Raw genomic sequence first — 17,685 nt, 5'->3', positions numbered from 1 at the left:
TGACATCTATTCCGAGTTGCGCAAGCAGCACACCCTGTGTGAGCTACCCTGCAAGAGCTAAGCTGTGGGAGCCTTCATTCTGCATCAATACGATAAAATCATTTCAAACTCGATTTTCATCTGGCTGTTGCCAATGACGCAGATACAAGTATTCATAGCGATTATTAAGCCCCACAAAAATACTTGCATCTGCTTCATCGGCAACAGGTGGATGGGAATCAAGTTTCATAACCATGACAGTGGAACTGGAACAATTTTTAAAGTGGGGGAGCTGAAAGCCACTGAAGAAAACTGTAACCCCTGTATATGATGGAAGCCATGCAAAGACAAGGGGGTGCAACCGCACCCCCAGCACCCCTAGTTCCAGCACCCTTGAACCATGATGATTTTTTTTTTTTTTTTTGTGCTCTAGAAATATTTAGATATAAAGTTTTTAGATAAATATTCCTTCTCCTCATCAAGGTATGATGGAATAATTTCTTCCGTTGTTCCCGAATGTTTTTGCAATCATTTACTAACGTTCTTCGATCCTTTTTTTTTTGTTTTTTTAGTACTAGCCTACAGATATTACTTGCAGCTAAAAGTCAATTTACTTATTATTTGTCTAACGACTTAATGCTTAGTATATTAAATATGCGACCTGCCTGTTATACAAACAAGTGTGGTGATTTGAAAGTCTAAAGCTGTAATGTCTAGAGCACACACGAGTCGTGTAAATTATATTAAAATTCATAATATGTTGTTTACAGATATTTCGTTATGTATTTTACATACTGTATACACACAATATTTATATTTGGTGTATACAGTAAAAAAAAAAAAAAAAAAAAAAACACGGGGCATACCTATAGACAGCTGGCAATATCATAGTAGTCTATCGCTGTATAGTTTGGTATCCCCAGTGTATTACAAGCAACGGGGCTCCCAGAAATGACTCACAGTCCCAGTATGCCTATAGTGCCCCATTGTCACACACAAATGACAGTAAGGTCATGAACAAACAAGTCGCATTTAAAATAATATAATATGTATTTCTGAATGCATAAACTTTTTATGGAACATGCTAAAGTAACAAAGTGGAAATGAACAACACAATAGAATGTTTCCAGAAAACCACCTGTGATTACAGGAAAAGAAAGCAGCATGCATCTCTTCCTTTTACCATTCACACGCTTCTCTTCGCCTGTGCTTTCAGCTCTCGTCGGCGAATCTATGGTAATCTCGCGAGATTGTCAGGCTATATTTGTGGACATGTAATTGAAGGTAAGGTCCTGGAAGGTTTGTATCTTTGTTTTTCGTAGTTGGTCGTCTGGCGAATACATTTATTGTGTTGGCTCGAGCAGAGTGGGAGCGAAATTTAAATACATAACTCGCCATTTAGACAGTGTTTTATGTAACCCATTAAGTTTAAGATACGTGGTGGTAGAGGAGGCTGCTATGGCGTCTGGCTCAAACCACACAACCGAAGAGAGAAAGAGAGAATGTACACAAAACATATTTGCACTAATAGGAATCTGCATAGAGTAGTTAAAAACACACTCTCGTTTATGAGGACTGGAATACAATACTACTAATTTCATTTAATTCTGATTAACGAGCAGCATGGAGCATAATCATTATTACTGTAAAAAATAAATAAATAAATAAATAAATAAATAAATAAAACGTTGAATAACAAGATTACTGTGTTAATAATGCATTCACTAGGACTGGCTAACTGCCGGTATGTTAATCTTGTCTCTGGAATATAGTTATGATGTACCTTAATGACCTTTAGTGACGTTTACGCAGACATGACCTGAACTATGCGTTTGCAGCGCAATGGGTCATCTGATTTTACAAGTCTTCTGACAATGTAAATGATAAGTGTACCGTCCACTGATCTGGTCAGGGAGAACTTGGTCTCCGCACATTGGTACTTGCTAGTGATTGGAGAACACTGCCGTTGGAAATAAGGTGTGCTAATAATATTCATTCGGATCAAAATATTCTGGTCAATATTAGGCCTCGAGTTAGCCCCTGATATATTAATACCAAAAAAAACCCCACAACTTATTGTAAATGGTGACATTGAAGTTTGAGGTACAGCATTATTTCCAGATGAGTGTCTCTTAACTTACTGGCCAGGGTGCTGCACTGCTTTTTTATGGAATAAATAGCCCATTGTGCAGCAATATGTAATTTCACATTGAGAGCCGAATTAAATATACCAGTGTTTTTAATTCAGGACTGGGCAGCTATGTGGAACAAGGTTTCCAGATTTCTGACAGAAAAATTGAAACATCTTTGATCAAAACAATCGCAGCTCCAGCCACTCCCCATTTCTGGTCACACTAAAGAAAAATATTTAATGTGACATACTTTTTTTTTAACCAATCAGAATGTTCTGTTCGGGACACTTTAAATTGTCTTTGTAATATATGTCTGAAGTAGGCACACAAAAATGTGGTTGCAGAAGCAAGTGAGAACACAAAACCAAAAAATTGACATTCTACTTTAAATAACTGCAGTTATGAAAAAAAAAAAATCAGAAATTTATATTTAAAATACATTACTTACTATTTATTGGGCGCGAATAACATAAAATAATACATTATATTAATGTATCAGAGACCTGTGCCTTCAATTCACTGTGCTGTTTGAATGCAGTCACTCCATTTCTTAAAAATGGTACAGCAGCTTGCCAATAAGGACCAGTCATGTCCATGCACATTATGAGCATACTGTGTAGAAAACTAGAGCTCTTTATTTCAACCTGGGTGTACAATATATGAGTTCGACACAAACGTGTTATGTTTTTTACTTTTGACATAAGCGACCAGGAACAAAAACAAGCCCAAAATTTGAGAAAAAGCAACTAAGAAGAATTGCAAACGAATGTCTGTATAGGCAAGCCCAATTTCGCGGGTTTTAAGCAGAACTGGTAACACTGATGTAGGAAGTTTCATTTGGATCGAAGGCGGTCTGTGTGAAATATTTTAGCAAACCTCACAATTTGATTTGAAACAAATTCAGCCCTTATTGAAAACTATTCCTTCAGGTCAGCAACTTGTTTCAGCGCTTGTCGCAATCTTATTATTAACAATGTCCTTTGGAAAACTAATGTCTTATTGATACAGTCAGTGCCGCCTAATTGGGATACTGATAATCGGGATTGCTGCTTTAATGGGATACAACTCTGGGAGACGGTTCTCCCCAGTGATATTTATGTAATTTAATTGGGACGTCACTTTGTTTAATTGGGATACAGTGTTTTCAAGTAATGAATGAATGGAGAGCAAGACAGGTTTGCGTAGCACAGTGCAGTGAGTACATGATTACACTGTGACTTGTGTAAATTGCATAAACCACGTTGTTGAAGAAGGAGTCTCCTGTGGTTTCTCAGGCTGCTGTTCCTGTGGTTTCTCAGGCTGCTGTTGAAGAAAGTTGCCATGTCAACATCGCAGGTGTGATTCACTTTGTTTAGGAATAAAAAAAAAAAACACTGACTCACATTTTAAGTTATGTATTTAACATTTAATCATAATGTAATGTGATCTTCTTCTTGTCATTAAGAATTCAACAAGTGTGACTAAGGTCGTCTCAACTGCCTCTCCTTTATTCTGGATATTTTTCCTTCTCCCGAGGCGTCCCGATAAAGCAGCGCCGACTGTAATAAAGAAACTGGTATCTACACTAGCAAATGGACAAAGAAATCCTTTGACAAAAAATCCTATTTCTTATAGGATTTTCAATATATATATATATATATATATATTATATCTATATATATATAGTATATAAATATTTGTTAATAGCACTGTCGGTAGAAACTCTCAAAGAATTTTCTTTAAAGCCTGTGCAGCCGTTATCCTCTTCATACACCCAATTTGAGTCCCGGAGTTCCATTATTCATTAGATGCACGCTAAATGTTTCAGTGACCACGACATTAACCTCTGTTGAACGTTATTTGTTAGATATCTGCATGACACAAACATAACACTAGAAAATGTACTTCATATTTGGTGCACTTAAAACTTGCCATTGAAAGGTAGTTGCAGAACATGCCCGATTCATTCACGGTATGTTTTCAGAAAAGCATGGCATTTATTGTTCTGTGTGATTATTTTATGTATTTAATTTTAAATAACATTTATATTTAACTAGTAATTGCCCTCAGTTGTCTGTTGTATCACCAGCTCTTGCCATCTGTCTGAAAATTGCTGTTTGCAATTTATGGTTTTCAGTTTTCTATATATTTCTTATTGGTCTCTTCTCATTTTTTTTTTTTATAAAGGTTCCAAGAAATAGCATTTGCTCCGTAACAAGATGGAAAAGCCGTTACAAGACCTTGCAGCCACTGCATTTGTCCTTTATTCCAAAGACCACAAAGACACTATATTGAGTAAATTTGAGGAGCACCGGAAGAAGGATTTCTTGTGTGACATCACCCTGATAGTGGAAGATGTTCATTTCAAGGCCCACAAAGTAATACTGGCTGCCAGCAGTGAGTATTTTTCAGTGATGTTTGCCAGTGAAGGCCAGGTGGGTCAGTCCTTCTACATGTTGGAAGGGATGGCAGCAGAAACATTCAGAGCAGTGCTGGACTTTGTCTACACTGGCCAGGTCTCTGTCATGCAGAGGACCGCAGAGCAGATCCTGGCGATGGCCCAGATCTTAAAGATCAGCGACCTGGTAAAAGCCTACACAGAGTACGAAAACGATAGCACTGTCAAAAACATGGAAACCACAACAGAGCAGAACAGCAGCGAGAATAACACCGAGCAGGATGTGAAGCCCAAACGCAAAAGAGGGAGACCAAGGAAAAACTACAGGCCTGCTGGTGGGGAAGAGGCAACAGAAACTGCAGCTACCAAGTCAGGTGAGACACTGGAAAAGGAAACCACAGCACAAGTCATATTAGCAAACGGGGACACTGAGTCCACCACCCAGGAGACTTCAAATGAAACACTTCAAACTGAGGAGCTAGCTGATTCAGAGACTCACCCAGACCTCCCTGAGGATAAAGACGAGGATTACGACCCGAAAAAGGAGGGCAGGCTGGTATATCGCAGTCGCTATAGTAACCGAAAGATAAAAACGTCAGTCAAGCTGAAGGGGTTCCGGCTGGAGGAGGACCAGTCAGAGAGGTGGGAACCTGGGAAGCGGGGGAGGAAGAGGAAATATCCGGACACAGAACCGCGCTGTGAAGACTGTGGAAAGATCTTCAAGAATCATCTCTTTTTAACTATCCATCAAAGAACCCACACTGGTAAGCCTTTCAGAGGATTAGTAATCGTGACAGAAGTTGTGGTAACATACAAGAATGTCTTAGATATTCATTGCTTTCCAGTGCACATAAAAGACTGTGCTCTAAGGCTTTAGATAGTTGGAGTCTCACAATATTAGAATGCATGAAGTACATATTGAAGCAAAGCTTAACTGTAGTGTATGTCTTGTTTTTATCTTGTAGGAGAACGTCCATACAAGTGCGTTGAATGTGGGAAAGGGTTCTCCCAGAAGCACACCTTGGTGGTGCACCAGCGAATGCATACAGGAGAGAGGCCCTACATCTGTACTGTGTGCTGCAAGGCTCTTTCTACAAAGCACTCGCTGGTGGAGCACATGAGCCTGCACACAGGTATGTGCATCATTTTGGTGTGTGTAGACCAGGGGTATTCAATAGGCGGAATCCGGTCTGAATCCGAACCGCCAGGTCATATGCCAATCTGTTTTATCTTGCATTCACATTGGAAATGCTGTGAATTTTTCAGAGAGCATAGTTCTTATTGGTGCGTTGGTTGATGTGGCCTGTTTTGTAACCATCAACATATCCTTTTCTCTATGACTAATAAAACAACCGTCATTTGTAATTTTTTTTTTTTTAAATACACAATTAAGGTAGAATTTTCATACCTTATGGTACGAGTTCCAAAAATCTCACTTCACAAAGACCAAGAAAACAATGACAGGTACCGGTGCTACAAAGCCCATTTTTGTTAAGCAGTTTTACCAAGCCGATTCAAAAAATACTAACAGGTAAAACATATTATTTTTAAAAAACGCATACGAGTCAATGTTTATTTGTGTTACTGTTGGTGGTACTCCTGACTCTGGGAAAGCGCACAATATGGGACCGTACCGTACTACTCGTGTGTACGAAACTTCACTTTGCAAGCAGTGGTAGCGCAACGGACAGAACCCGGCCACGACAGATATCTTATCATTCCACCATCCACCAAAATGTGCAGCACTGAGCTATAAATATGCTGATTGTACTGGTGATTCAAATTGTCAAATTCTGCAATCCAAGTCAGGCTTACAACACATGCAGTTAAAATGTTTCCTGTCTAAAGTATCTGCAGAACATGTGTCTGGATTTTCGTTCTCCAAGATGAATATTAATAATATTAATGTCAGCGTTCTGTTCTGACTGATACAAATCTTTTCGTCTCTGTATTGCTCTTGCTGAGCTCACCTATAACTCAAGGCCTTTGAGAACTTGCTACTTCTCCCACTTACTGTATTAGCATTTTTATAAATGCACTGAATATAAAATTCTTCTTGTGCTTCAGTTTTGTTTGTGACAATTTGCATTGTTTTTGCAATGGTGAAAAAAATAGGAAATTTTACCTCTGAAACAGGAAGTGTTGCCTGGGTGGCTAGATGCTTGCGAGTGACTGATTTATAGAAAGTTTTATGGTACCTGTGTATATCGTGCTTTTTTATTTTTTAGAGCAGAAATCTTTCAGTTGTGACCAGTGTGGGAAGAGTTTCAGTCAGAAGAGACAACTGAAGAGCCATTGTCGAGTACACACAGGTAATGCATGTGAAAAAGCATCAGATTATTTCTGCATTGTGGATTGTTGTGCTATTGTAGTTGCTTCTCTTACTTGAAAACTGTTGAATTTTCTTTCTAGGTAAGCCTTTACCAGAGTGTGCACATTGTAACCGTAGGTTTATGGATGCTGCTCAGCTGAAGAAACATCTAAGAACACATACAGGTAACAAATTCTACTACCACCAGTTACATTTCATTTTTTATATATTTTTTGGGTTTGTTTTAATGTATGTATTTAATGGTGTGTAACCCTTAAGAATCAAATTAAAAAAACAACATCACTAAACTATAACAGGCTTTGTATTTCTAACTTTATTGTTTTGTTTATCACAGGTGAGAAACCATTTACGTGTGAAATCTGTGGCAAGTGTTTTACAGCAAAGAGCACCCTACAGACTCATATCCGAATCCACAGGTAAGAGGCCCTGTGTTTTACTGGCACTGTAGGGTTCCCAACCTTTTCCAAGTGGAGACCGTTTTGGTGTTAGGCATGTTCATGCAGACCGATACGTAAATGGAACCAAAAACATATTTATACTACAGACTGTACTGGTTCCGACACTGTAGTAAAACCTTATCTAATACGTTCTAACATTACTTTGTAAGCCTCGTATTTTCCTATATGAAACTCATACACATTATAGTAAATGTGTATTTGTTTTTGTTTTGCTTTTTTATGCTATCCCATAACATACAAACTACAGTTTCACAGGATTTGTATTGCCACCACAAACGTGTGCCTAGGTAATATCAGACAGGCAACAACTCACTTGTAAATAAATAAATAAATAAATAAATAAAAGGAAGAGGTTTATTTATTTATTTTCCCCCCGTCTGTTTTCAGAGGAGAGAAACCATATGTGTGCAGTGTCTGTAGCAAGTCATTCTCAGACCCAAGTGCCAAGAGGAGACATGCAGCCTCCCACTCTGGAAAGAAGCCTTTCTCCTGCTCCCTCTGTAATGTAACTTTTGCACGCCTGGACAACCTGAAGGCTCACACGAAGACCCACAACAAGGAGAGACCCACCGAGTTGGCAGAGAGCAGTGCAGGGGTCGAGGAGGTACGGAGCATTCTCCAGCTGCAGGAGTACCAGCTGCCAACTTCTGGGGAGCAGGAAATTCAGCTGGTGGTCACCAATGAGGTGGACAGTATCAACTTCTTGCCTGGTCAAAGCCAGGAAATAAGTATCATCACTGCTGACGGATCCCAAAACATGACTCCAGAGCAGGCATCTGGACTGACGCTTCTGACTCAGCCGTCACAGCATGTGCAGAATCTGGCCCTGGTCACGCAGGGAGAGCAGGCAGAACAGATACAGACCATCAGCGTCATGGAGGGTCAGGTAGGCGCAGGCCAGCCAGAGCAGATGCACGTCATTACTCTGACAAAGGAAACCATGGAGCACCTCCAGGTCCACCATGGGCCGCCCCAGCACCTGCAGATCATGCAGACACCTTCACAGCCCGTCCATGCCATGCAGGACTCAGCCCAACAGATCCATATCAGCCAAGAGCCTCCTGCTCAGCAGCTGCAGATGAACAGAGAGCAGCAGGGGCAGGCAATACACATCAGCGGACAGACAGCCCAGCCGATCTCCATCAGCCAGACGACCCAACAGATTCCCAAACATCAGATACAAGGGCAGACTTTTCAGATCCAGGCAGGGACTGTTTCTTACCTCTACACCACAAATTTGACAACACAGGATTGATGTGAATCAAGTGCATTTCTAAATAAAAATAGTTTGTGGAACAGTTATACAATATACCATGCATAAAGGGTGATTCATAAATAATGGACCATATGACAAAAAAACACCTATTGCATGAAACTTTGTAACTACAAAACTTTGCTTACTTGAACACTAAGTCCACATGTTCGTCACTCAACACTGTATGTGTTCTTGTCTACTTAGAAACCTGAAACAAAATGTAGTTATAAATGTAGTTGTATTTCTGAAAAGAGAATCAGCCCATTAATGAAACCCGATATATGTAGCCCTTTTGTCTACGCCCCCTCGTCCCTTGCCTCCACCTTGCAGCGTAACTTAAGCACATGGTTTTATGTGGGATTAGATTATGATGATATTTTTAAAACAAGAGGTCTTTCTTTGTTTCAGATTACTATACTTAAATTGGAAGTTGCAATATCTGTTTCTTTGCAAAGCGACAATAGCAGCACTGATGCATTCAAAAGAAACAATTGCATCTAGTCCGCTGATTGGTGTTGCCATGGAGAGCACGGATTTGTTTACAGCCTGGCTTGTCCCACAACTTTCATATCGCGAAATGCATTGCAGAGGTAAATCTAAAACCCATCGTGTTCATTTTAAATAAATAAAAAAATTAAAAATTTTAAAATGTAGGAGGGTCACATTTACATTTTGTAGATAAGGAGTCAGAGTTATAACATATTTGGATTAAGTTGGTTTTACTGGATGCTATGACACATTTTTCAAAATTCAGATAGATAAGCTTATTCATATATGTTGTATGTGTGTGTATATACTATATATATATATATATATATATATATATATATATATATATATATATATATGTGTGTGTGTGTGTGTGTTAAACGAAAAAACTTTTTAATAAAGTGTATTTATTGTAATAACACATTACTTCATTCTACACATGATTACTGCAAATAGTTTTTCTGCTATAACTTGTTCTTATGAATTGTTCTTTCAATGATGTGCTTGATACCAAAAAGCAAAATAAATTAAGAAAGAAAATTCAAATTAACCAAATAAAAAAGATGTGTTTTACAAAACAGGGCCTGAAACTTAAGTTTCAAAGTAAAGAGTACCACAGGGGGCAATGTGTCGTCTCCGCCGAGGCGAAGAGATTGACCTTTGACTTCCTGAACTGCTTCCAAATGCGCTCCACCACCTGAGTGTGGAGCCGCCACTCTGATGGGTGCATACCCTCCCTTGAGAAGAGGTCCGCCGCCCAATTGTCCACGCCCATGACATGTGTTGCCCAAAGCGACAGCAAGTTCCTTTGGACCCAAGTCAAAAGCCTGAAGGCAAGGCGATGCAACCCCTGGTGGTTGACATACGCCACCACTGATATGTTGTCAGTGTGGATCAACACATGCTTATTGCGCACCTCAGGTAAGAAGCGCTGGAGAGCAAGGAGAACCGCCTGCAGCTCCAGCATATTGATATGCAGGGATGTCCAGCGGCCCAACCAGGACACGTTGACTCCTCTGCCTTCGCAGACTGCACCCCAACCCAAGTTGGAGGCGTCCGTCGTCACGTCGTTGGAAACCACTCTTATTCGGACCCCCTGGCACAGACGAGGTCGTCCTCAACCAGCGCAGGGCCACTGAGCACGCAAGACACACTGTCAGCTGACAGTGTGTGTCGCGCTTGGGATGCAGATGAAACGCATTGAGCCACACTTGCAGTGGGCGCATGCATAGTAAGCCCAGCTCGATGGTTGATATCGCTGCTGCCATCAGTCCCAGTAGTTTCTTGCACAAGACAAGGGGCACCCTCGATCCATGTCAAAACAGGGAGAGATGGTGCTGGAGAGCTGCTACTCTGTCATCCGACAGGTATGCACGCATCATAGCGGAGTCCAGTCGGAGCCCCACATATGTTGTGTATTACACAGCCGTCAGCCGACTCTTGACATCTTTGATGGTGAGGCCCAGCCTCACTAGATGCTCCGTCACAAGCGTCATGTGGGCCACCGCTCCCTCTCGCGACTGGGAACAGATCAACCAGTCATCGAGGTAGTTTATCACTCTGACCCCTTGCAGCTGCAAGGGGGCCAGGATAGCGTCTACGCACTTTGAGAACGTACAGGAAGCCAGGGAGAGGCCAAACGGCAGCACGGAAAACTTATAAACGCTGCCTTGAAAGGCGAATCAGAGGTATTTCCTGTGTTCTGGACGAATGGGGACGTGAAAATACGTATCCTGCATGTCCACCCTGGTTAACCAGTCGCCCGGCCGGACCGAGGAGTCAGCATTTGGAACCTCCTCTGTTTCAAAAACCAGTTGAAGAATTGCAGGTCCAGGATGGGGTGAAAGCCACTGTCCTTCCTTGCCACCAGAAAGTATCTCAAGTAGAATCCCTCCCCGTGAGAGGTGGTGTCTACGAAACGAATGGCGTGCTTTCACAGCAAGGTTGCCACTTCGGTCTGGAGCACCGAGGACTGGAGCGGATCAAAAAGAAGGAGGTCCCAAGCGAAACTGAAGCGCATAACCATCTTGCACGGTCGCAAGCACCCAAGCATCTGAGGTGCAAGCTCGCCAGTAGTGCAGCTGTTATGCCGTGAACTGGGTCAGAGGCCGCAAGCCTTCAGTGGCCCTGCTGGGGCTGTTGGGGCTGACTGAGGCGGCTGCCTAGGGCGATTACCCTGGAACCGCCTTCTAAAGTGCTGTTGCGTGGACTGGCCGCTGCCTGCGCGCCCTCCACGTTGTGGGAGAACCCTGTCTCTTTCCTGTGGTGAGGCCTGTAGGCAACGCCTAAGGTCACCCAGCAGGGCTGTGGGGACGGGCACGGTCCGCATTGGAGGTGCGTGTCAGCGGCTCAACCTACCCCATGCTGGAGTGGGGGGAGGGAGCAGCGCGGCCACCTGCCAAGATGCCTTGCATTCTCGGAAAGACCACTGCAGGATCTCCTCCACTGCTTGCCCGAAGGTATGGCCTGGCAATATAGGCGCGTCCATAAGTGCAGCCTTATCCGCATCAGGCACCCGTGCCTGCGACACCCACAGCTATCTGTGCACGACCACTAGGCCAGCCAGGCTCCGGCCCAGGGCTTGCCCCAAGCAGGCCAGAGATTGGGAGCAATGTGTGCGACAGCAAGCACAACTCCATGGCCACCGGCTCTGGGAGCGGGGCGTCACGCAATATGCCATCCATGTATGCGACCTCCCACCACTGGAGCCTTCACCAAGGCTGCAATTGTGGAGTCTACAGGGGGAAATCCCGCCAGACCCAGCTTCTCAGCCCCTTACAATGAGGCCAGTTGAGAACTGACTAGGTGCTGTGGCTGGGCATCCCAAGAGGACAAAACCTCCTCCACAAAGTCAGGGAAGGTGGGGAAGGGCTGTGGCTGCGGATCCACGTCATGTGGCTGAAAAATGGAGCAGCGTGGCTCTGCCGCTGCTGCCCAGGGGACCTGCAGGTACGCTGCTGCACGCCCCATGAGCGCGGACAATGACCCTGACAGCGGTGGTGCACTAGTAACCGAGGACAGCTCGGAACTAGGGACTGCTTTGGTCGGGAACTTGGGCTCCGCCTCGACCTTCGGCCGTGATGGAAAGCGCGTCCTCATCAGAACATAGCGCTCTGTCTTCCTGCTCACCCTGTTCTCCCACAGGGAGATCAGGGGGCGGTATAGCAACCCTCAGTGGCACTGGAGGTGAGGGCAGAGCCCCCGGGGCCTGCTGCCTTTCCAGAATCTCCATAATACCAGCAATCTGGGCTTTCATGTCCATAATGTCCCGCGCCTGCCGAGACTTCTTCACCCGTTTCGCCGTAGGCGACAGGAAGCGGCTGCGGGTGGAGACAGACACCTGCGCACAAGGAAGCACGCCCCCGTGCAACTCTCTCCAGGCGACTGGCAAACACTCAGAGCTGAAAAGCCACGCAGATGCTGCAGGAGCCTTGTAGGGCTGAAGTGGCGTGTTCTGCGGGAGACACACACTCACTCCTTTAAAAATCAATACTGCACAGGCAGTCTACTCACAGACGACAGACAGTAAAGACAAAGCATCCTGCAATGCAGGCGAGCAGGTGCTGAAGTTGTACAGTATAGAAAGAGAAAAAAGGGCTACGATTTAGGAGCTACTGATTCCATGAAAGCAGCAATCCAGTGCAAGGGAACTAACAGCCAGCTCGACGCAGCGCTTTTAAAGTAATAAAAAGGGTTCAATGAAACACAGAAGGTCTTACCGTACCAACTTGAGAAGCAAAGAGAGGTTGATCCTTCTCTGCATGACAGTTTTATTCCCTCAGTAGGCGGGACCAAGGAGGTCATCGAGGGGAGGGGGCCTATCGGTAGCTTTGATAGTAAGAGCTCAGTGACACCTACCTATAGGCAGGTGTATATCCCATAAACAGTGTTTGGTGGCCATCTTCGATTTGAAAGGGAACATGTTTCACCATGCCAAATCACCCTTCTTTTTTCCACTGACTTCCTCCTTTTATCCCCATTCTCACACTGATGGCCACTTTCATTATATTCTGTTACCAGAAGTGTCAGATTAAACAGAAGGGTAAGAATATTGGCTGTCTAAGAAGGTAATTACTTTTGGTAGACTGGGTAGAATGTAGGTGACGGTGCCCAGGATGGGTAAGATTTGGTAAAAACAGACCTGACAACCAAAGACAGGCCCGTCACGCTGCCCAGGTAAGCTTGTTTGAACCCTTGGCGTTTGTGGTTGTGGCCAGGGTTCAAAGGGGGGATTATGTAAGGATTTTGAAACCCTTGCCTGTATTGCCCTGACCTTGTAGGGAGTGACTGGCTTCTCATAACTCAGAGTGCAGCTGTGAGCTTGGAGGGATGATAAAACCTTTGGTTCTGCTTAATAAGCTGTTTTGAGCCTATATAAAAACCATAATCAAACCAATTAATACTGGTTCTAAAACCATTTACTTTTGTTAAGTGATATACTATAACTTAGGTAAGTGTCTCAGAACGCATAATAACGCACTATACAATTGGAAGACGTAGGTTTTTTCTGATAACCACACACCTTGTATGTGGCAGTATATACTAGTTTTTTCCAGTTAAATCGCACAAGCCCTTCTTGTTTCATCTGCCATCTGTTCTTTTCCGTTATACTACCGTTACTTATGCTTCCCATTTAAATGGTGAAAGAAGTGAGAAATCATAGAAACTGATTTTCCCCTGTTTAATGTAACCTCTAAATCAACACATTTAAACCCTGCAATCATCAGCCTTATCGTTCGACCTTGTGATGCGTGGGTAAAGCGCTTTGCAGCCTATGAGAATTGAGCAAAACTCATAGCATTGTTCTTAAATGTAACTTCTTGTTATCTGGGTTTCTGCTGACATTGGTAAAGTGAAGAAATGCAAACATTACCTTTTAATGTGCTTTGTCTCACACCATGCATCATGCTAGGGAAATAAGACCAAATGTGGTCAAGGAAATTACATAAGCTAGCTGTATATCTGTGCTATTCAAAGTCATTTCCGGGGTCAGCTCAGAAACTAACATCTCTGTGCCATGCCAGCTCAGAAAGTAACATCTCTGTGCCATGCAAGCTCAGAAAAAAGCCAACATCTCTGATGCCATGAAAGCTCAGCTCGGCTCAGAAGTAAATAACATCTACCCTGATGCCAGCTCAGAACACCATCAACTGAGATCTGTGTGTGAAAACACAGATGTATCGTGTTTGATTTGTTTTGTTCCTGTTTGTATGTTTGATTCCTGAATAAACTCTTTTTGATTGACTTTACCTGAAGAAGATTAATTATTTTTAAGAATAAATGGAACTCCTTACAATGGAAGAAAACGTACTTAATCCATGGGTGTGGAGATTATATTTTTATAGCTTTACACTCCACACATTTATGATGACAGGAAAGGAAGTGACTGTTTTCTTGCCAGAGTGAACATGGCCTTATTCTTAACCCATTAGAATTCCATCAAACTTTTGATCTAATCAATATTTTATCTGCTCTTTGTTGTTTGTAGCACACATTTGTATACAGGGATATCTCTTTCAGAGAAAATGCCATATGGAGGTTATTATTTGAGGTAAAGCCTGGAAAGAGTTTTGCATGGCCTGATGGCATGCACAGCAAGCAGTTGACACATAAAGTATTTCTTCAGCTTTTTTTAGAGCTCTGCTCAAAGACAAGTGTCAATTTTCATGAACTGTGCGCAGGAGAAGCAGGTCGATATTTCATTGTGTTTACCTAACAGCTGGATTCAGGGTGGAGGTAGGGTAACATAAAGGCTTCCAGTAGATTGTTTAGTAGTTTTGTGTTGCTGAGTTAAAGGACTGTACATTAATGCATTGCACCACCTAGCCCTCTGTCAGTCTTGGTAAATGGCAGAAATATGATGTACACACAAACACACTATAGAGGATTAGCCAAAATGCCCTGCTCTGGAGGTCTATAAACTGAGTTTTCAAGACCCTTGACGTTAATTCAATCTGGAAGAGGATTGTAACATCTCTTTATTTATTTAACAATTAAACCATGTACTGCGCTCTACCTGAAGCCATTTCCATTTTTTGCTGGAATTAGATTTTTATTTATTTATTTATTTTTTATCACAAGCTCATTCATAAGGTCTAGGGGTCATGATAATATTGTTCTCTCGAAATTTAGCAACATTTAACTACAGTACTACTTTTCCGATAAGTAAAATTAAATTACATCAAAATATCAATTTCTTAAATGTACGATTCATCTTTTGCATTTATAGACATCTCAGGTGGAAAAGGACTGGGTGGAGAATCAATTTACGGGCCAACATTTGAAGGTAAACGAGCTGTAAATGTGCATGACCCTATTACTCAAATAAATAACTATAAATAAGTATCACATGTTGATGATAAATAGTAAGGGGTTCTGATTTTCAGGTTTAAAATTTTTTTTTTTTTTTTTTTTAATGTGTTAATCTGGCTTTATTTCTGAACCTTTTTGGTTAAACGTTGGTACCACAAGTCACAGTTCAGCAGATGTATATTAGTGACAGATAGGTTGCCCAACAGCTCAGGATATCAGTTGTGGTTGTCTGCTTCTACTTTCTACTTTATAAGCAGAATTTTTCTCTCTCTGTTTTTGAGGAGTAAATAAAATACAGTAATACACCATTCTGTTGCTGTAGTACATGAAATCTACTATATTATAAATCTTTAAACACCTTTTAAAAGAAGAGCAACTTATTTGCAATTCAGATACAAAAAAAAAAGAAAAAAAAAGGTCGTCCTGGACATGCTTATGAGAAAAAAATATTTCAGGCTACTGTGCAGTAGTAATGACGTCAACATTTAACTAGACTGAGATTTAACCTGCTTGCAGTACCTATTTCTCACCACTAGATGGCATGTCTCCTCATCTTCGCCTATTTGTTTTAAACAATATTTGAATATTCTCAGAAGCCACAAATAAAGAGCTTTTTTTCTGATTTGTAAGTGTTTCTTGATGAAAGCTTTGCAGTTCCCCACAACAAAAAAGGGATACTGGGGATGGCCAATAAAGGAAGACACACAAACGGATCTCAATTTTATATTACACTTAAGCCTGCGCCCTGGGTGGACACAAATCATGTAGCTTTTGGGTGTGTATACTAGAATCTTATCCTGAGTTGTTTGTGTGCACGTAACACAATAATGCAAGAAAAATCAGGACATTACTAAGCCATGCCACATTCAAATCCTGGAGTTCATATGCAAAGGTATAGAAATAACATCATAATAAGTGCATATTTCATTTACATATCTACACAGTTAATGTTGAAGCAGGAGACTATGTGGTCCAGTGGTTAAAGAAACTGGCTTGTAACCAGCAGGTCCCCAGTTTAAATCCCAGCTCAGCCACTGACTCACTGTGTGACCCTGAGCAAGTCACTTAACCTCCTTGTGCTCCATCTTTGAGAGATGATGTTGTAAATGACTCTGCAGCTGATGCATAGTTCACACACCCTAATCTCGTATCTTGTCCACTATGAAAGGTGCTATATAAAAATAAAGATTATTATTAAATACAGGCATGTTTTAGTCCCTTGTACAATATATAAACACATAAAAGTGGTACAATTCACATTGATGTAATTTTCAATATTTATATTTGATGTAAATACAGTAGGACAAAGTACAAGCCCCAGCATGCAAGGTCACTGAAAATAAACTTTTTGTGGCTTACTGATCTGAGGCACTTTTGTATACTGCTGTGCAAATAGGTACACTTTGTGATCTGCCATGGAAAATAACAACTTGCAATACCTACTGCATGCATTCTGTACCCCAAGCTATTCTTTTTCATAGGCAGTTAATCGAGGGCACAGAGGTTCTGAAGAAACTGGAAGCTGCCCACCTACAACAAAAAAGGAATGAAAAGTGATGGACTGTGGCTGTGGCATATATGTGCCTTGAAAAAGAATGTATATTATCACATGTACAGTAACATTTAAAAATTGACATTCACCACTTGTCATGTTTTTCACGGCATATACAGTAACTAGAAGAGGAAGGTATTTTACTTCAAAAATCATGTTTATGTTGCCATAATTGACTATTGTAGTACAAATATTTATAAATCATGTCAATTGCTTCCAATTAAAGTAACAGAACTGGATCAGTGATAATCAAGTGGGTCAATTTCAAAAGGGGGAGGGATGCTTATTTTTTTCTTTAAACTAAAAGAAGCTTCATAAATTCAATGACATTAATGTGAGAGATTTTTTTGTCAAAACCTTTAATTGAATTGAATAAGTTTCTCATAGTTTTTTTCTAAACTTCCCATAGATAAGCAATATTAATTGATTACAGCATTCATAATACACCCCCACAGCCAGAATTTCATGTATACTGTGTATTATACACCTACAGCCAAAATGCCATCCCACACTTTTATATATAAAGATGAAAATGAAAATGCAACTATATGATATCTGTAAGCAGAATGCACTGAGAATGGAAACCCCCAATAATTCAGTGCAACTCAGATTTCATATAGGAGTAAATGAATATTCAGATTTTGAATTGCTTTTCCCAGAGGTGTCTGTTGACATTGTCACAGGAAATGTAGAACTGAACCTGTTTCCTTTCACCACTTTTAATGACCTGGAGTACTGAATGAAATACAGTGCAAATAATACATCTACTGCCAGGAATCAAACACATGGCAGTAACACA

The 17,685-nt window shown here is 41.5% G+C and overlaps 1 protein-coding gene across 1 annotated transcript; it reads left to right on the top strand.

The window, feature by feature from the left end:
• The first annotated feature begins 1,213 nt into the window (after nt 1–1,213).
• On the top strand, nt 1,214–9,257 carry zbtb24 (zinc finger and BTB domain containing 24). The gene is made up of 7 exons (XM_041253341.1): nt 1,214–1,263; nt 4,278–5,252; nt 5,454–5,621; nt 6,717–6,800; nt 6,901–6,984; nt 7,155–7,236; nt 7,666–9,257. The coding sequence occupies exons 2-7, from the start codon at nt 4,310–4,312 to the stop codon at nt 8,531–8,533; spliced, it is 2,229 nt and encodes a 742-aa protein (XP_041109275.1). The 5' UTR covers nt 1,214–1,263; nt 4,278–4,309; the 3' UTR covers nt 8,534–9,257.
• The last annotated feature ends 8,428 nt before the right edge of the window (nt 9,258–17,685 follow it).

Source organism: Polyodon spathula, chromosome 6 (assembly GCF_017654505.1).
Source record: "Polyodon spathula isolate WHYD16114869_AA chromosome 6, ASM1765450v1, whole genome shotgun sequence".
In the NCBI taxonomy this organism is placed as follows: Eukaryota; Metazoa; Chordata; class Actinopteri; order Acipenseriformes; family Polyodontidae; genus Polyodon; species Polyodon spathula.
The sequence above is the reverse complement of the archived record's forward strand: the minus strand, read 5'-3'. Positions and strand labels throughout refer to the sequence as shown.

Coding starts and splice junctions, on each gene's coding strand:
- zbtb24 (XM_041253341.1), top strand. CDS start 4,310: ATGGAAAAGCCGTTACAAGACCTTGCAGCCACTGCATTTGTCCTTTAT. Junction 5,253..5,453: donor CCATCAAAGAACCCACACTG/GTAAGCCTTTCA, acceptor TTTATCTTGTAG/GAGAACGTCCATACAAGTGC. Junction 6,985..7,154: donor ACATCTAAGAACACATACAG/GTAACAAATTCT, acceptor TGTTTATCACAG/GTGAGAAACCATTTACGTGT.